The 21,368-nt window shown below is 38.5% G+C and overlaps 1 protein-coding gene across 1 annotated transcript; it reads left to right on the top strand.

The window, feature by feature from the left end:
- Positions 1 to 4,180: 4,180 nt before the first annotated feature.
- On the top strand, positions 4,181 to 8,618 carry LOC128637509 (uridine 5'-monophosphate synthase). The gene is made up of 6 exons (XM_053689794.1): positions 4,181 to 4,329; positions 6,392 to 6,545; positions 6,755 to 7,414; positions 7,571 to 7,746; positions 7,870 to 7,984; positions 8,070 to 8,618. The coding sequence occupies exons 1-6, from the start codon at positions 4,186 to 4,188 to the stop codon at positions 8,243 to 8,245; spliced, it is 1,425 nt and encodes a 474-aa protein (XP_053545769.1). The 5' UTR covers positions 4,181 to 4,185; the 3' UTR covers positions 8,246 to 8,618.
- Positions 8,619 to 21,368: the final 12,750 nt, after the last annotated feature.

Genomic DNA, 21,368 nt, shown 5'->3' on the forward strand with positions numbered 1-21,368 from the left:
CAGAAACTCTGCCAGTACTAAAATAAAAGGTATTTGGCCATTTAAAAAAAAAAAAAAAAAAAAGCATATTTACATATGCTGATGTGTATGATCCCCCCTTAGACCCCAACCTCACTGATCCCCCACCTAACAGCTCTCTAACCCTTCCCCTCTGCCTTAATGGGCGCCATCTTGGGTACTGGCAGCTGTCTGCCAGTACCCAGTTTTGCAAAAAATTTGCCATTTTATTAAAAAAAAAAGCAATTTTCTGTAGTGTAGCTTTCCCCCCCACCAAGACCAACCCCCCACCCCTTCCAGATCCCTTAGATTATATTTTTTAAAGTTTAAACTTTATTTTTTTTTAATACTTTTTACTATGTTTTTCTGTAGTGTAGCGGTTCCCACCCGCTCCCGCCCCGTGCACGCGCCCGCCCTCCAACCCCCGTGCACGCGCGCGCTCCCGTGCGCGCCCCCGTGGGTCCCGCCCCCGATCCCGCCCCCCTCCACTCCATACACAACATCGATGGCCGCCCACCCGCCTCCCACGAAAGCTCCCACCCACCAAAGATACCGGCCATCGATGTCTGGTGCAGAGAGGGCCACAGAGTGGCTCTCTCTGCATCGGATGGCCAAGGGGGGTTATTGCAGGATGCCTCCATATCGAGGCATCACTGCAATAACCGGAAAGCAGCTGGAAGCGAGCAGGATCGCTTCCAGCTGCTTTCCAGACCAAGGACGTACGCCACACGTCCTCGGTCATTAAGTGTATTTTTTTTGAGGACGTGTGGCGTACGTCCTTGGTCGTTAAGGGGTTAATGAGCGTTCCAAAGGATTTTAAAAGTTATTAAATACCAATTACTTATTTAGAAAAGGTAAAATATATGAAATGGCAAGGTTGCCTGCAATTTTTTTGCTCTAAAAAGCGTTGGGCCAGGTTGATAACATGTCTATTCTATAATGGGGTTCATGCCCTGTATATATCCACACATAAATTAGTGGGCCAAATGATTTTAACCCTTTTTAAATACCTTTACTTGATAAGATAAAATATATGAAGTTGCAAAGTTGGCACCAGATTGTTTGCATTGGGCCATGCTGAAAATATGTGTTTATTCTATGATGAAGTTCATGCCGAGTATTTATCATCACAGAAATGAGTGACCCAAAAGGATTTTAACCCTTTTAAAATAACTGTTTATTATTCATAAAAGGTAAAATATATGAAGTAGCAAGGTTGTCACCAATGTTTTCCATAAAGAGCGTTGGGCAAGTCTGATAACATGTCTGTCCTATGATGGGGTTCATGCCGTGTATATATCCACAAATAAATAAGTGGCTCAAAGGATTTTAACTCTTTTTAAAATAACAGTTACTTTTTGAAAACATAACCAAATTTGTTCCACATTTGCTATCTGTTTATTGCAATACTAGTGTAGACGGTCAAAAATGTGTCCAACTTACTAACTTACTAACCACTCCCTTATTTACCCACCTCTCCCTCCAAGAACCTTTGCCTACCATCTGACCCCCCCATCCACTCAGATCTCCTCTCTCTTATCCCCCCTCCCTCCTTCACCCTCCCTGCCACTTTCAACATCTAAATTTCTGCAGTGCAGAGGTACCACCCGCTCCCGTCTATATCTATCACCAATCCCTCTATCTCTATCACTATCCATATATCCCTCTATTGCTGTGTCCATCTATCCCTATCCATCTATCCCTCTATCTCTATTCCTCTATCTCTATCCCTATCTCCCTATACCTATATCCATTTATCTCTATCCATCTATCACTATCCTTCTATCCCTATCTTAACATATTTTTTTTATGCAGCACAGTGGTCCCAGCCTCTCCAGCCCCTCCAGCGATGGGGCTCCCACCTGCCTCCCTCCTTACCCTCCCACGCCACCGTTTGGCACCACCGCTGCACAATACAGAAAGGGACACAGATTGCAGAAATGCCTCAATATTGAGGCATAGTGCATTACCATTTTCTAAGCAACCGTTGCAGAGAGGTCCAGTGATGGTGCCGATCGTTGGTGGCATGCGAAGGATAGGAGGGAGGCAGGTGGGTGGCCCATCACTGGCGGTAGGAGGCAGTAGGGTGTGTGAGAGGGGCAGGAGCGGGTGGGAACGCTTATACTACGGAAAAAGTTGGAAGCTGGAAGGAGGGAGAGGGGGATAATAGATTAGTAAAATAAACTGGGAGAGGGTAGAGTGGTAGGGGAATGAGGGTGGGCAAATACACTACAGATTTTATTTTATATATCTACTGTATATAAAAAATAAAAGCAAATAAATATTAGCTACTGGCAGACAGCTGAAAGTACATAACATGTACGCTAAAAGGTAGAAGGAGGGGTCTGAACAAAGGAGATCCCAGAGAACCATTTAGAACCATTTGTGCTATAATTGCACAAGCTGTTTGTTCAGTGATAAACCCAAAGTTTGTGAAAAAGTAAAACATTTTTTTTATTTGATCGCATTTGGCGGTGAAATGGTAGCATGAAATATAGCAAAATGGGCCTAGATCAATACTTTGGGTTGTCTACTACACTAAAGTGAAAATTAAACGTACAAGCTCCCTACAAGCTAATGAATTAACACCTTAACTGCTGGGCATAATACAAGTGTGGTGCGCAGCAGCATTTAGCGGCCTTCTAATTACCAAAAAGCAATCCCAAAGCCATAAATGTCTGCTATTTCTGAACAAAGGGGATCCCAGAGAAGCATTTACAACCATTTGTGCCATAATTGCATAAGCTGTTTGTTGTCTACTACACTACACTTAAGCTAAAATTAACTCTAAAAGCTCCCTACATGCTCCCTAATTAACCCCTTCACTGCTGGGCATAAAACACATGTGGTGCGCAGTGGCATTTAGCAGCCTTCTAATTACCAAAAAGCAACGCCAAAGCCATATAAGTCTGCTATTTCTGAACAAAGGGGATCCCAGAGAAGCATTTACAACCATTTATGCCATAATTGCATAAGTTGTTTGTAAATAATTTCTGTGAGAAACCTAAAGTTTGTGAAAAAGTGAACTTTTTTTTTTTATTTGATCGCATTTGGCGGTGAAATGGTGGCATGAAATATACCAAAATGGGCCTAGATCAATACTTTGGGGTGTCTTCAAACAAAAAAATATACATGTGAAGGGATATTCAGGTATTCCTGACAGATATCAGTGTCCCAATGTAACTAGCGTTAATTTAAAAAAAAAAGTGGTTTGGAAATAGCAACGTGCTACTTGTATTTATTTCCCTATAACTTGCAAAAAAAGCAAAGAACTCAGGACAAAATTTAGAAACTATTTAGCATGGGTGTTTTTTGGTGGTTGTAGGTGAGTAACAGATTTTGGGGGTCAAAGTAAGAAAAAGTGTGTTTTTTTCATTTTTTCCTCATATTTTATTAAAAAATTTATAGTAAATTATAAGATATGATGAAAATAATGGTATCTTTAGAAAGTCCATTTAGTGGTGAGAAAAATGGTATATAATATGTGTGGGTACAGTAAATGAGTAAGAGGAAAATATAGCCCTGGTCCTTAAAGGGACATGAAACCCAAATTTTTTATTTCATGATTTAGAAAGAGCATGCAATTTTAAACAACTTTCTAATTTACTTGTATTATCTAATTTGCTTCACTTTCTTGGTATACTTTGCTGAAAAGCATATCTAGATAGGCTCAGTAGCTGCTGATTGGTTGCTGCACATTGATGCCTCCTGTTATTGGCTCACCCATGTGCATTGCTATTTCTTCAACAAAGGATATCTGAAGAATGAAGCAAATTAGATAATAAAAGTAAATAGGAGTGTTGTTTAAAATTGTATTATCTACTTGAATCCTGAAATAAAATTGTTGGGTTTAGTGTCCCTTTAAGGGTAAGAAAATGTAACAATGGTCTGGTCACTAAGGGGTTAATGTTCATTCACAGTGGTTACCTTATAAATCACAATCTGCATAAAACACTGTGAATGAACATCAAGAAGAACAAGAAAGCTACAAAATGTTTCGTTTTCATAATCATTGTCACAATCTATAGCTTGTTTGTTACATTAAAGTTGATTAAAAAAAAAAAAAAAGCTTTGAGTGGAGGTCACATGCTTCCTGTCTAGAGTGGAGCTCCACTCTGCAGTTGGACTCTTCTCTTCTCTCTTTAAGCTACACGTAACGTCATAGGTGTGAGACATACACACGTGGTGATGGAGGGTATCCGAGAATTAGCGGTGCAGTTGCACCGGGTTCACGCACTTAAGTTCGGTAGCTTTGTGTTAAAGAGTGGACTCACTTCCCCGGTCTATTTCGATCTGCGGGTGATCGTCTCTTACCCGGAGCTGCTTAACCAGGTGCAGGAAAAAACTACTGGACTGATACAGACAGACACATACATTATTGCTCGTCTACATGCTGTGTGATAGATGCGCTCACACGTGACTGTTTCAAGGAGAGACAGGACTGGTTTGGTTTCTAGAATTTAGATGTAGAGGGAGGCAGAGAGAAAGCCAGGGCTGCTAATCTATGTTCAGATAAACACACACATACATACATACATATTTCTTGTATACGGACAGCTTATTCATTGAGGTATTGCAAGCGAGCAATGAGAAGATAGTATTGATAAGAATGTTTAATTTATATGTAAAACGTGGTGAGGTTATGATAACGTGTCCATATCATGCCGTTAGTGTCCCTGGTCCACCTACCTACATGTAGTGTGTCAGCATGCCCTCAAAATTATATCCCATAATGTTGTCACATGTTTATAATAGCTAGAGTTGTGAAACCAGTGGTAGCTGAGTAGGTGGCTTAATTACAAGCAATACAACTGGTTATGGAGCATAGGAAAATAATGATCTGTGTTTGGAAGGAACAATACTATGGTATTACATACACAGCTCATAACAGGAAATTACAACACATACTCATTCTCTCATTTTAACAACTTTAGCTGCAACATTTTGAATACATATGTTACAAAAATGCGTATTAAGTCATTCTTTTTTTTAAATCTTATACTTTGTTTTTGACTATAGTTTCTGTTTTATCCATTGAAGATCAACTTCCTAACATATTGGAGTTCCAGATCAATAGCTTAGAATCCTTAAGCCCTGCATATAAATTTTATAGTTAGTGAACAAAAAAAAAATGGCATAATTGCAAAACATGTCCAGTGGTACAAGGTCAGGTTTAGGTAAAGTTACAAGGTACTCTCTGTCCTTCTCTTCAGAGAGCTCTTTTGAGTTGTCGCCACCTTGTTTGCCCACCAGCCATCCCAAAGCTTTCAGTTTTCTATGAGCCACAAAAGTGTTTGCCTAAATTCTTAGTTCTGATTTTCCCAGGAGAAGCAAAAACTAGCACAGATGTCTGCATGTGACCCTTGGTCCAAAAGTTGAACATACCTAAGAATAATCTATTAGATGTATAAGGGGGAAAAAAAGCTTATACATCACAATATTTTTTAAATGAAAATTGCACAGTTTTATACAGGGGGCCATAAATTGTAAAATATGCTATAACTTCTAACAGGTATCAACCCTGGTAGAAAAGGAGGCTGGTTCCATAAAAGTGTCAAATAACATCCCATTCCAAAGAATATAGATCTCTGATGCAAAGCCAGCTATAAGCACTCAGTATTGTAAGTTAAAATTAGACCTCCTAAAAAAACTCAATTTCTTCTTACATATAAAACCAACCATAGCTGCTAAATCATGTGTCTGAGAATTTGAGAGACAGAATTAGAAAGAAGTACATATTTAAAGGGGCAGTCAACACCAGAATTTTTGTGGTTTTAAAAGATAGATAATCCCTTAATTACCAATTCCCCAGTTTTGCATAACCAACACAGTTATAATTATACACGTTTTTACCTCTGTAATTACCTTGTATCTAAGCCTCAGCAGACTGCCCCCTTATTTTAGTTCTTTTGACAGACTTGCATTTTAGCCAATCAGAGCTGTCTCCATGGTAAATTCATGTGCATGAGCTCAATGTTATCTATATGAAACACGTGAACTAATGCCCGCTAGTGGTGAAAAACTATCAAAAAGCATTTAGATTAGAGGCGGCCTTAAAGGTCTAAGAAATTGGCATATGAACCTCCTAGGTTTAGCTTTCAATTAAGAATACCAAGAGAACAAAGCAAAATTGGTGATAAAAGTAAATTGGAAAGTTGTTTAAAATTACATGCCCTATTTGAAAAATGAAAGTTTTTTTTAACTTGACTGTCCCTTTAAATGAGAGGCTGCATATAAAGCATTGTTTGGGGGGGGGGGGCTCCTGCACAATAAATATTACTTTTATCGCCTAAGTTTTGTTCTTCAATTTTACAGCTAAGTTTGATGTATAAAGTTATTATTCTCAGCCATGGGACGTGGCAGAAAATTGATAGGGTGACTTAATTTCTTGCAGGTGGCAGATCTATTATCCAAAAAAGCACAGATTGCAGCAATTCGTTATGATTCAGTGTGTGGTGTTCCGTACACAGCTCTGCCACTCGCCACTATCATTTGCTCAAAGGAAAATCTCCCAATGTTAATCAGGAGGAAGGAGGCCAAGGATTATGGTAAATAACTCTGTCCACACACTCTGCTATGTGGGTACAACTTTTAAAACACCTGGGAAATTACTAAAATTTAATATATATATATATATATATATATATATATATATATATATATATGTGTGTGTGTATATATATATATATATATGAGAGAGAGTTTGATTGTTTTTATTTCTAATATGAGTGTGAATTCATTTTTGTTTTGCGCACAGGAACAAAGCGATTGGTGGAAGGCACAATTAATCCTGGAGAAACATGTTTGATAATTGAAGATGTTGTGACAAGTGGTTCCAGTGTCCTTGAGACAGTAGATGTGCTGGAGAAAGAGGGTCTGCGTGTGACTCATGCTGTTGTGCTGGTGGATAGAGAGCAGGGTGGGAAGGAGAGACTGGCAGAGCGCGGTATCAATCTGCTCTCTGTATTTACCTTGACGCATCTCATGCATATGCTGCATGAGCTGAAGGCTGTTGATGCAGAAACCGTGCAGAGAGTTAAAGAATTTATTCATGAAAATAAGCTTGCTGTTCAGCAATCTGATACTACCAAGAAACGCCATGTACGGATGAGCTATGCCTCTCGTGCCCAACTCCCTAGCACACATCCTTTGGCTGCTCGACTTCTTACCATTATGGAGGCCAAGAAGACAAACCTCTGTCTGTCAGCTGATGTTACAGACTCTGCAGAACTGCTTCAGCTGGCAGCACAGCTGGGACCTGCCATATGCATGTTAAAGACCCACATAGACATTTTGACAGATTTTACACCAGATGTCACAACCCAGCTGCAAGATCTTGCTAAGCAGCATCAGTTCCTCCTTTTTGAAGATCGTAAATTTGCTGATATTGGGAATACTGTGAAACACCAATACGAAGGTAATCGCCCAATATTTATCTCAGTAGAAATGTACTTTTTGTCATAATTTGTAATAACTGGAACTTTTTTTTTTTTTAGTACATAGCTTTGTTGGATGATTTTATTGTCAGAATTTGTTCCTTTTCTGTATGATTTGTCTGGCCTATGTTTCTTAGGTGGCATCTATAAAATCTCTTCTTGGTCTGACGTGGTGAATGCGCATGTTGTACCGGGCCCAGGAGTAGTCCTGGGGCTGCAGCAGGTTGGCTGTGCATTGGGAAAAGGCTGCCTAGTCATAGCAGAGATGAGTTCCCAGGGATCACTAGCAACTGGGGAATACACTAAGACAGCTGTAGGTGTAATAAGATGTATCTTTAATGAAATGTTTTGTTCTCACACATACAAGTTGCAGACTGTCCTGCTAATAAGTTGCACAAATGTATTTTTCTTAAATACATATTTGTTTCCTCACTAGGTTAAAATAGCAGAGGATCATCCTGAATTTGTATTCGGATTCATTTCTGGCTGCAGGATAAGTGAAAAACCGGAATATCTGCACCTGTCACCTGGCGTTCAGATGCAGTCAGGAGGTATAATTAGAACTTTACCACTATTTGTGTTCTAGTTTTATTAGAATATTTTATGCTTATACATATTTGAATGTTCTGTTTTTAGGGGATAACCTTGGGCAGCAGTACCAGACTCCACATAAAATAATCACCCAGAAGGGTTCTGACATTATCATTGTTGGTAGAGGCATCCTCTCAGCCACCAATCGTCTTGAAGCAGCTGAGATGTATAGAACGGCAGGATGGGAAGCCTATTTGTCAAGGACACAGGAGTCAGATTGATGAACTGTGTATGCCATCTGCATTAGATGCAGAAAACAATTTCCTTTACTTACTGATGCGTTGAAGACTTGAACTCCACAGGATATGAAATGACCTTGTTAGACAAGGGAAAGCTATCCATGGAGCATTATTTTTTTATGAGTGAAAGTATATAGCTATTCAGTCCAATGCATGTTAATGCTGTTTACATGATTTTTTTTTTTTGCATCACCATAAAGTAATACAACACAACAGATTTACCACTATCACTTACTAGGCTGTTTCATACATTCCAAAGACCCACACTCCAAACTTGTGTTTACTTTATATTTTTCACATTGCTTTTATAGATTAGTTTATTTTCATTATTAAAAAAAATATGCTTAAACAGTCATACTGCATTAAATGTCTGGTTTCCAGTGCACATAAGTGAATTTCCCATCTCTCAGCAAGTTTCTAGAGATAACTACCCTCTAGTTTATATTTACAGATGAAACTCTGTGCTCAAACAGAATCTTCTCTATGGGTAGCAACGTTAGAACAAGGGCCTGGTACTAGGTTAAAATAACAGGTTTAATAATTTCCCTTCTCAAAGTACTTTTGCTTACACTTATAAATAACACCTTGTGTTTCTTGAGTAGGTTACATTTCTCAACAGCTACAACTTTTTTGACAGAGAAAACCTTTACTGCTTCAGTTTGTCCTGCAGACAGGATTTGTACCCTAGAAAGTAAGGTAGGATATCACAGATGGGGCCATTTGCAAACACCTCTCTCTAACACCATTGCCTCATACATCATGTTTTGATGTTTCCCATTTATCAAGTAATGTTTATTCCCTGAGAACTGTAGGGATACTTGTCCTCCCCTCAATAAATATTATATATATATATATATATATATATATATATATATATATATATATATATATAATATGTGTAAATGAGAGTACATTACTCTCTGCTACAGACAAAGTAATGCAGAAAGTAGATATAACTCTGTCAAAAACTATTGTAACATCTTACGTGCAACAGTAGTCCATTTAGCAAGTCTGCAAAACAAGGGTGATACCTCTCAAAGACATGATCACAAGTTAGGTAAGTCATTTGTTTCTAAGATCACAAAATACATTTGATAGACGTATGGAGAGAAAACTATTAACGTAAAGATACAATTATTTACTCCACTATATATTTCATACAGAAAAAATGCCACACCTAAAATCAAATTTCACTGTAATAATTGCACTAGTGATAGGATCTAGGATACTGATCAAAGCTTTGGATCAAAGTATGAAAGGAACAGGAAAAAAACAAGGACAACCAAGCAGCATATAGGAATGCAGAATAGTGGTAAAGAACCAAACGGAAGTACATTAAAAACCAAGCAATATAAGGACTAACCATAGGGTTTTGGAGAGCTGAACAGGGTAATAGACTTAAAGGGACATAAACACCAAAATCTTTCATGATTCAGGTAGACCATACCATTTTAAACAACTTTCAAATTTACTTCTTTTATCAAATTGTCTTTGTTTTCTTGTTATACTTTGTTGAAATGCACAAAGGTAAGTTCAGGAGTGTGCACGCCAGCTGAAGCACTATATGGTAGCAGTTTTGCTACAATGTTAAACATTAGCAAGAGCACTAGATGGCAGCACTATTTCCAGTCATCTAGTGCTCCAGGCATGTGCACGCTACGGTCACTACCTATCTCAATACCTCTTTAATAAACAATAACAAGAGAACAAAGCTAATTTGATAATAGAAGTATATTGGAAACTTTTTTTAAAGTTGTATTCTTTTTCTGAATCATGAAAGAAACATTTTGGGTTTCATGTCCCTTTAAGGGGCATGAGAAATTGTCAGAATCATTAAATATAAATAACTACCTTGACAGGAAATGGCTAAACCTGAAAAGATCTGCAACTTTAATCTGTATAAAAAAAATAAACTTTTTTTCACCTGGGGCACATTTTACATTGGAGTTTTCTTTACATCACCACCATTTTATAAATGATTTGTTTTTTTTAGAGATTTATTGTGAAAAACTTTTCAAATTACAAACTGGGCTCAGGTTACAATATGAGCTGTTCCATATTCTAACATTGAAATAATATACTATACACATTTAGGAACTTAAGTTGCGGAAGTTGACAAGTCCCATTTAGATTTGTGGCTCTAAATTGAATTAAGGGAGATCCCTTCTTTGTCCCTCGCCCATTGGTATGTTACTTGGCCACTTTTGGACCAAACTCCAGATATCCAAATTGTGAGGCCGGGCTGATGGGATAAGTAATCATCTTCATGAACATGTAAACATTATATACATTGTAATGGATTTGGTATGAAAAAGTCTAAGCCCATTGTGGGCCGTTTTCTCACTGTCGGGTCTTCAGCCCTGTGAGTCAAACCATTTCACATCTTCTATATTTTGCATTATACAGGATTCTAATCCCAGTTATTTATGCTTAAGGACAAATATAAACATAAGTGGGACAAAGGGTAGGGGAGAGAGGGGTGGGGGTGGGGGAGGAGGGTAGATTTAGGTATATTGGTCTACTAGTTATACGCGTCCAGCTGTTCTCTGGAGGCCTACGTACGCCTTTTTAATGTTTGTGCATTGTGTACCTTTAGCGACTGTAGCTATAAATTAAAATTTGTTGTGAATCTATAAAAACGAAGGGGTGCTGCCACCGGGTCTACTTCAAAAGTTAACCACTATCCTTGTGTGCATTCCATCTCATTGTCATATATTCATGTATATCTATTTTGCCTATTGTGAGAAGTGGTACCTTTCCAGTATGAGCTGCTGCTCTACCTGTTGCTTCCATGTTTTTATATCCGTAACTCTGTAGATTTCCATTTTAAGGGTATCAGAGCTTTTGCACTATTGAGCATTATGTATAGCAGGGTTTGCTTTATTTCATCTTTAAAGTTTGGGATATTGTGGAGCAGTAGCAAACTCGGGTTTTCAGGTATATTTCTGTCTAATGTTTTGTTGATATGCTCGACTACGTTTTCCCAAAACGGTCCTAGCCTGTCACATCCCCACCATGTGTGGTAAATGTCAGCTACTTCCCCACAGCCTCTCCAGCATTTATTATTGGCTTGTTTGTAGATTTTTTGGAGTCTCACCGGGGTGAGATACCAGCGTGACATATATTTGAAGTTTGTTTCCTGTGTTTTAGCTGAGACTGACGCTTTTCTATGGTTACGGAATATCTTAAAGGGAACCACAACACCTGCTTGACATGTTTTAAACTAACTTTTTTTAATTGTGCAAAATAAACTAACAAACTACTCTGTATGCAGTATTTTCATCTTACTGCATTCTGTTGTAGATACAAGATTTATCATTTAAACGTTGCTCTTCAGCCTAGTACCTGCAATGTAAGCTGCCATATTGCAAAGTTAGTTCCACAACAGTGGGTCACGTGATGCACACGGCACCTATTTCTAAAGTTGAGGAAGCAGATTAAGATCTGCAGTGTCTAAGAACGGCTTCAGGCAGACAGGCACTGTTATGTTTAAAAATAGCACGAGCAGGGAAGTAATTGTGAGGGGGAGGAGAGGGAGGAACGAAAGCAAACACTCTGCATATAAAATTGTAAGGAGACATTTGCATTCATCTACATACTTACTCTGGAGACTTTCTTCCCTCTGTGCATTCCTCTCCTCCCCCTGTGCATTCTTCTCCTCCCCCTTCCCTGCGTGTGCTATTTATAAACATAACAGTGCCTGTCTGCCTGAAGCGTTCTTCTAAGACACTGCAGGGCTCAATCTGCTTCCTTTAGAAATAGAAGGTGCCGTGTGCATCACGTGACCCACTGTTGTGGAACGTGCGTTGCAATATGGCAGCTTACTTTGCAAGTACAAGGCTGCAGAGCAATGTTTAAATGATAAAGCTTTTACCTACAAAATAATGCAGTAAGATTAAAACTGCATACAGAATTAAAGTCAGTATATTTTGCATAATTAGAAAAAGTTGGTTTAAAATATTTCAAGCAGGTGTTGTGGTTTCCTTTAAGACATTCAGCATGATCTATGTCTATGTGTAGTTCCTTATGCCACTTATGACAATAGGAGGGAAGCTGTTCCCCTTCTATGGTGAGGAGCATTTTGTATAGTGTTGAGACAATATGTCTGGGGTAGTGTGATGTGCACATGGTTTCAAATGGGGTCAGTTGTCTCGTCATACTAGATTTCTGTTTATGTGATTTTAGATAGTGTGATATTTGTGCGTGTGGAAACCAGGATAGAGGTGTGTCTCCTGTTATTTCTGTCAATTCGTCACGCGGAATTACCTTGTCACCTGATAGTATGTTTTTCATTATGTATTCTTTTAAATGCGGAGCTGTTCCTGACTCTGCTTTGACCTGTAATGATAAAGGTAGATCTGGATTTGCTATTAATGGTGTCAGTGGTGCAGGTCTGGTGGTAATGCCTGTGTTGGTGTTTACCAGTGCGTCCCACTGGGTGAACAACTCCTCCAGTAATGGGAACTTCTGAATGATTCTTGGTCTATGTTTTGCCTGTAGCCAGGCAAGCCAGCCTACATTCTCTATTTGCAGTATCTCTCTATTTGTATCCATTATTTGGATTCAGAATTATGGCTCCAGTCAATGATCCTCTGTATCAGTATTGCCATTCTGTATTTATTAATGTCCGGAAGTCCCAACCCCCGTTTTCCCTTGTCATGTGTAATATTTTCCTAGGAATCCTAGGCTTGATTCCGTTCCAAATGAATTGTTCTATATTATGTTGTATTTGGGAGAGATAGTCTTTTGTTAGTGCGATTGGCAATGTCTGTAGGATGTAAAGTATACGGGGGAGCACGTTCATTTTTATGACATGTATCCTTCCTATCCATGAGATATTTTTGTTCTTCCAGCTTGAAAGATCACTCGTTATTTCTTTCAGTAGTGTTCTATAATTGGCTGTAAATAAGTCTTGTGGTTTACGTGTGATCAGTATTCCTAAGTATTTTAGCTGTGTCGGTTGATATTTGATGAGACATGCATTTCTTACTTTATTTAGTATATGTGTCGGAACACTAACGTTAAGCTATTCTGATTTATTTAGGTTTAAGTGGAAATTTGATAGCCTACCGTACTCTTCCAAGGTTTTTAGAAGAGCTGACAATGATTTATCTATACTAGTCAGGGTCAGCAGCACATCATCGGCGTACATTGCCAACTTGTATTTGCTCTCTTTCGTGAACACTCCTTTAATGTCGTCGCTAGTTCTTATGTTGCATGCAAGTACTTCTATGGCGATTGCAAATAATATGGGCGACAGGGGGCAGCCCTGTCTCGTACCATTGCTTATTTTGAAGGGTTTAGAAAGAACCGAGTTAGCCTTGACTCTGGCTGTTGGGTTAGAGTAGAGTGAGAAGACCTTTCCTATGAAGTTATCGCCTATGTTCATGCTCCGCAGGGTGGCCCTGAGAAAATCCCAGTCCACCCTGTCAAAGGCCTTTTCTGCATCTGTTGAGATCAACGCCAGCTCTTGATGCGTGTTTTGGGCTATAGCAGTAAGTTGTAAAATTTTGAGGGTGTTATTCCTTGCCTCCCTACCTGGTATGAATCCCACCTGGTCTGTGGCTATCAGTTGTGGTAGAAATGTGTTCAGTCTGTTTGCAAGGATTCTGGCATATATCTTAATATCTGTATTTAGGAGTGATATGGGCCTAAAATTCTCTGGTGTATCTGGAGGTTTACCAGGTTTTGGTAGAACTGTTATGTGGGCCTCAAGCATCGACGTTGGAAAGCCAGTCTCGTTGAATAGATGTACCATTTTTGGGGCTAGTATATGACTATATTTTTTGTAATATTTTGTGCTAAACCCATCTGAGCCTGGGCTTTTCCCTGTAGGTAGTGATTTGATTGCCTTTTTTATTTCTATGAAGCCAGTTCGCGCATCAAGCGTTTCTGATTGTCTAACTTAGGTAATTGTGCCTTAGTGACATATTCTGATATGATTTGCTTTTTGCTGTCCAGTGTTTTTTTTTTCGTTAGCGTTTGTCGAGATGTTGTATAGAGATGAATAGTACGTGCTAAATTCCTCAACTAAAGAGAAGCTGTCGTGTTTTGTCTGGCCTGATTTGGTTTTTATATTGTGAATGTGTGTTTTGAGGCGTTTGCGCTTCAGCATTCTAGCAAGTAATTTCCCTGCCTTGTTTCCCTGCTCATAATATTTTTGTTGCAATTTTAATGTCTTATTCTGCTGTTCTTTTTGTAGCAAAGCGTGAAGCTCTGACCGAGCTTCTGTCAGTCGTGTGCTAAGCCCGGGATCTTTTGGGTGTTGTTTATGGGAAGCTTCCAATTGCTTTAGTTCTGTAAGGAGGGTGTCATATTTGGTTCTGTGTTGTTTGAGGAGGTTTGCTTTGTGTTTTAGTAGTCCCCCCCGTATAACACATTTGTGTGCCTCCCATATGTTAACCCATGTTGTATTTGGTACTGTGTTTATTTGGAAATATTCTTTTAGTGTTTTTTCTATGCTAGTTTGAATGATGGGGTGATCTAGCAGACCATCCTCCAGTCTCCATATATATGGAGTTACTGGGCTGTTGGGCCATATAATTTGACATACGACCGGCGCATGGTCCGACCATGTTGATGAGAGTATTTTCACATTTTTGATAAGTGTGAGTCCTATGGAGTCTGTGAGGGTATAGTCAATTCTGGTGTATAACCTATGTGGGAATGAGTAGAAAGGAAAATCTTGTGTCGTAGGGTTCAGTGTGCGCCACACGTCATGTAGTGCAAGTGATTGTATTTGGTTGTTGATTTGTTTGTCTCTTTTTGATATGCTTGTGGAGCCTTCGGATGGGTCTAATTCTGGATTGAGTGGGGTATTGAAGTCTCCTCCCATAAATATTATACCTTTGGCAACATAAAGTATTTTCCCTGAAAGTATACGCATAAACGTGGATTGTTTGTTTGGGAAATAGGCATGGACTATAGTGATGGGCTGTCCATATAGAAGGCCTATCAATATGAGTGACCTCCCCTCAGTATCTTTTTCTATTTGCTTTATTTCCATTGGGATATTTTGTCTAATTAGGATCCCCACCCCATTCTTTTTGGCCGGGCCAGAAGAAACGTATGCTGTAGTATAGATGTGGTGGTGCCATTTTGGTTCTGTCCCCTTTTTAAAATGTGTCTCCTGTAATAGGATTATGTCACTTCTGTTTGTGGAGGTCAGATAGGATTATTGATCGCTTTTGCGGCACGTTAAACCCTTTTACATTTATTGTGGTCAGGATTATGGGGTGTGTTAGAGTCGTTTTGCACATTTTCCCTGTGTGAATTGGGTGCTATTTGTCTCAGTGCTACTATGATGAGGCTATGGACTAATTAACAGAAGCCTTTAAGTAGTGTAACTGTCACTTTCTCTTTTGCTGGACACCAGTGTCCGTGTAGTTATAAGTGTGGAGCAATCAGGGACAGGGTAGGAAGGGAAAGGGGAAGGTTATGCAATTAACAATTTCAATAACAGAAGCTATTTATGAAGCAATGCACTTTAAAATATATTTATGTATTAAAGAAAATGTAAACAATCTGTATTAGATACTATGAGTACAAATCAAGATAGCTGTACAGAATTCAACTGTCTCAAATCTAATACAATAATAATTGAGGGCTATGGCCGTCTCCTCCAGCGGCACTCAGATAAGTATTAAATATCAATTACAATAGCAGGGTGTTATATGAAATCAACCAAGGTGTAACACATTTTTTATTTTTTTTAATATAGTCTCCTAACGTATATTCCAGTGTTGTAGTCTTTGGCAGCTACTACCCATAGGTATGTGAATAAAGCATAGGGATTCATGCTTTGACATTAGCATATATTACAAGGAGTATACAGTCTATTTCTTTATTGTACTTATCTGTCCGTCGTGCAGTGGTTCTTCTTTTTGAGTTAATATCTTCTATTGGGTGGCGTTTCTTATTGAGGTAGCAGCTAGCTGAGATGATGTGGTCTTATTGAGGTCTTCTTCGTTTGGGCCTGTTGGTCTTTGTGCTCTCATTGTTGCTCGCTCTGGAGGTTGTGGAACTTGTATCTGCAGTATTTCACAAATGATGTAAGGTCTTCTATGTGTCGTAGTGTTGCTGATTTGTCTCCCTTTGTGGCTGAGGCGCTCACTGGGAACCCCCAACGGTATGGTATTTTTTTGGATTTCAGTACTGAGGTCACAAACTGCAGGTCCCTGCGTTTTTGCAAGGTAGTGGGACTTAAATCGGTAAATATTTGTATTGCTATTCCGGCATGCATGAGTTGGTTTTTCTGTCGGTCATGCTTCAACACCTCTTCTTTATCTAGAAAATTGAGGAATTTCACTATGATATCCCTTGGTGGTGCCTTTAAAGGAGGCTTTGGTCTCAGTGCCCTGTGGGCCCTTTCTAGAATGATGTCAGGCGATGTATTGATGCCTTTCACAGTTCTGAAAAGATCTTGCAGGTAGCCATGTATTGCCGATGGTTGTATGCTCTCTGGTACCCCTCTGGTCCTTAAATTGTTTCGGCACCCTCTATTGTCCAGGTCCTCTACCTTTTCCATAAGGTTGTGGATGATTTCATCCTGATTGTAGGATAGTTGTGAGAGGTGCTGTATATCTTGAGTTGCAATGTTGTGGCTTTCCTCTAGTGTGGAGACCTTGCGCTTCCTTCTTGATATCTTTTTTGATTTCATTGAACATGTCGCGCTTGTCCGTCATTGCTGTTTTAATATCATCTTTTGTTGCTAGTAGCATTAGGTCTGCTTTGGTAATTTCACCAGACTTGCTTTCCTGTTGAGATCTCATTGCTTGATCATTTAATCTGTGCCATATCCTCAATGTGTACTGCATTCAGTGCTGCACTGTCTATTGGTTTTAAATACTGGTTTATTTTCTTTGCCTTTGTTGTGGTGTCTGATTTTGTTTTTTTTGCTGGTATGCCCAATGTTCTGTTCTTTTCTTGACCTGAGGTCTGATGCAATGCTGTATTTGTGATTCAAATTTTGCTGCTTTTATATTTTAGGTTGCTGCATTCTCTATTGCCTTTTAGATTGCAAGAGATGTCTGCCTACCAAGTAATGTACAGAACCGTATTGGCCCCTATAGTCAGGCTAATGAAATAATGTTTGTGCCTTTCCAATCTCTCCAATGCTTTGTTTTCACTTTGTGTGCTGCAGAGATTTTAATGGGATTATAGAATTTGTCTCATTATTTCCCTTCTTCGTTCCCTCTGCTGGGGTATTGGCCCCTTATGACAAATAATAATGTCTCTTGAAGTTATGGCGTGTCCTGTGTGAAGAGTTTGGTAACAGTTTGCTCCCTTTATATGGCAGCTTTCTTAGCTGTTAATGTGTTTAGGGTTACTGTTTATTTGATTAGTTGTTTACCTTTATAATGGCTCGTTTCGACTAGGGTTCGTTTTCCTCCACACTGCCTTATCAGTCTCCGGTGTTAGAGGGAGGCCTTATGCACTTTGCGGCTCTTAACTGACCGCTTACTCAGTACCCCCACGCTCTTTTATCAGGCTTCTGTCTGCTCCGCCTGCTGCTCTGAACAAACTCAGCTCCTTGTCACCTGCGAGTGAGTTACTCCTGACCGCATTTGACTATTGCTGTCTCCGGTGTGATCCCACGTGGCGGCCGTTGCTCCTCACGCTTAGCTCTATTGCGTGCCTCTGTTTACTTCACCAGGGTTCCGGTTCCGTTGCGGTAGTTGTTTGGTGCCTTATTTTTGTCCCCCTATGCTGAGACACGTCTTTGGTTTTAGGGACCCTGCTAGTTGATGTGTGAGTGCCTTACTGGAGGATAAGGCCTAAGAGCTATGCTGCGGCCATTACTCTGTGCGGCCAAGCTCCGCCGTTTTTTTTTTTTTTTTTACATAAATATGCCACATATAATTTCAGGTTTCATGGCCGTTGCTAATCACAAACTTTTAGGACTAAATGTCTAACTTAATGTATCTTCCATGTAAGCTCCTCCCCTGTGTATGCTATGAGCAACACCTACGCACTGTGTGTACTCTGCAGGCAATGTTCCCTCTAGTTTTTTGAACAGTGGGCACAAAAATTTGGCATATACAATTGTTGGACAATTAACTAAAATATGCAGATTTGAAGAGGTGCAAAATTAGCTTTATGCCTACCTCAAATTAATCAAAATGCGGGAGAAAGATACACACTCATAAATACATACACACAATGTCATGCCTGGGTGTTCAATGACATTAATACAAAGAATTTTATCTGCAATAATCTTCCTTTATGAACAAGGTTGTGTGAAGAGTAAGACATTTAGCTAAACAATTTGAAGACCAAGCAGAGGTCAGCAGCAACGTCATATTCCTTTCTGCCTAATTACTTCACCACTGTTTGGTTAGTAATTGCAACTTAGCAAACCATTGTGTACTAGGATTCTAAAGGTTAAACAGATATTTAGAGGGCGCTACAAATGAGCTTACGATATCAAAATATTCAGTGTTTAAACAATTAGTGTTTGACAAGGGCCATACCCCTGTAAATGTGAATAATATTAGCACAGGCAATGAAACTCTAGCACAAATACTACAATATTAGCTTTAAAAATATTTAACAGTTAAGCATATTATTTAATCATATTAAATAAGGGAAGTCTCCCATATATGTCTAAAAAACAAACCTTATACATAAAAATTAAGATGTGCGATATAAAATAAATAATAGTGCACAAAATAAAATGACAGGTTAAAGCGTAGTGATAAACAGCCTTATTAATCACATAATATTTAATGCAGATACAAAAAAACGTATTTAATGGATTTAGGAATTACGGCATTACTAGAGCATACCACCAAAGAGTCTCCTTCTGAGCCACTTATTTATATATACAGTTGTATGCAAAAGTTTAGGCACCCCTGGAAATTTCCATAATTTTCGTTTATAAATAATTGGGTGTTTGGATCAGCAATTTCATTTTGACCTCTTAAGGACATATGACTGAATTTTTCCATCATAAAACAATTGAGCAAACTGAAAGCTGTGTCCTTAAAGGGTTAATCTATCAAATAACTGAAGGACACAGTAATATTTCAGTAGTGAAATTAGGTTCATTGGATTAACAGAAAATGTGCAATATGCATCCAAATGAAATTAGACAGGTGCATAAATTTGGGCACCCTTGTCATTTTGTTGATTTGAATACCTGTAACTACCTAGCACTGATTAATTAGAACACACAATTGGTTTGGTGAACCCATTAAGCCTTGAACTTCATAGACAGGTGCATCCAATCATGAGAAAAGGTATTTAAGGTGGCCAATTGCAAGTTGTTGTTCTCTTTGACTCTCCTCTGAAGAGTGGCAACATCGGGGCCTCAAAACAACTCTCAAATGACCTGAAAACAAAGATTGTTCAACATTATGGTTTAGGGGAAGGCTACAAAAAGCTATTGCAGAGATTTAAGATGTCAGTGTCCATAGTGAGGAAATGGAAGACCACAGGCACAGTTCTTGTTAAGGCCAGAGGTAAAATATTGGAAAGGCAAAGGATGGTGAGAACGGCCCACAGACCACCTCCAAAGACCTACAACATCATATTGCTGTAGGTGGTGTCACTGTACATCATTCAACAATTCAGCGTATGGGAGAGTGATGCAGAAGAAGCCTTTTCTGCACACACGCCACAAACAGTCGCTTGAGGTATGCAAACGCACATTTGGACAAGCCAGCTTCATTTTGGAAGAAGGTGCTGTGGACTGATAAAACAAAGGTTGAGTTATTTGGTCATAACAAGGGTCGTTATTCATTGTGGCAAAAGAACACAGCATTCCAAGACAAACACTTGCTAGCCAGAGTAAAATTTGGTGTATGTTCCATCATGCTGTGTGGCCAGTGCCGGTACTGGGAATTTTGTTGAGGGTCGCATGGATTCCACTCAATATCAGCAGATACTTGAGAATAATGTTGAGGAATCAGTCACAAAGTTGAAGTTACGCTGCAGCTGGATATTTCAACAAGACAACGACCAAAAACACTGCTCAAAATCTACTCTGGCATTTATGCAGAGGAACAAGTACAATGTTCTGGAATGGCCATCCCAGTTCCCAGACCTGAATATCATTGAAATTCTGTGGGGTGATTTGAAGCGGGCAGTACATGCTCAGCAACCATCAAACCTAACTTCATTTTGAAGCATATTGCACGTTTTCTGTTAATCCAATAAACCTCATTTCACTACTGAAATATTACTGTGTCCTTCAGTTATTTGATAGATCAAACTTATATTGCTGATCCAAACACCCAATTATTTATAAATAAAAATTATGGAAACTTTTGCATACGACTATCTTCGGTTACAATATTAATTATATTTCAGCGGTAACCTCCAACGTATTATATATTTACGTAACAATATTTCCCAAGTTCTAATCAGTTAATCTCTATAAACACAATTATTATTTATTTAGTAAAATAAATATCACTTGTAACCAGTTATCTATCAATTGATCAATACAATATTAGAACATAAAGCAGGCTATAGAGTTATTTAGATTAAATTACTATTCAGTAGATATTGTCTATTATCCCATGAATGGATGAAATATTTCTATAAATTTACCTTACTCAAAATGAATTGATTATCAAATACCGCATCTGAAGTTTACTTAATCAATTTATAACTTTAATCCAATGCCAAAATATGGATTAATGATTTAACAACACTTGATTAATTAAATATATCTCAATATTGTAATAAGAATCTTAGCTCAAATTCAATAAAATTATAAATTTTTATCAAATGTCTAATACACTCATAATTTCCTAGCTTTAATAAACTATATATTCCATACATGTGACTATCTGGCTCAATTGGGCACGTGTATTTTAATACCAGACATGAGTATATTTAGAATATATATATATATATATATATATATATATATATATATATATATATATATATATATATATATATATATATATATACACAGTATATTCTAAATATACTCATGTCTGGTATTAAAATACATTTTCAACCGATCGCTCTTTATGGGGGTCAAGAAGGAATTTTTTCCCTTTGGTGCTATGCCCAGGGTTTTTTTGCCTTCTTTGATCCAACAGACTTTTTTTTTTTTTACATGGCTGGGGGCATTAATATCATTTCGGTA

Source organism: Bombina bombina, chromosome 1, assembly GCF_027579735.1.
Source record: "Bombina bombina isolate aBomBom1 chromosome 1, aBomBom1.pri, whole genome shotgun sequence".
NCBI lineage: Eukaryota > Metazoa > Chordata > Amphibia > Anura > Bombinatoridae > Bombina > Bombina bombina.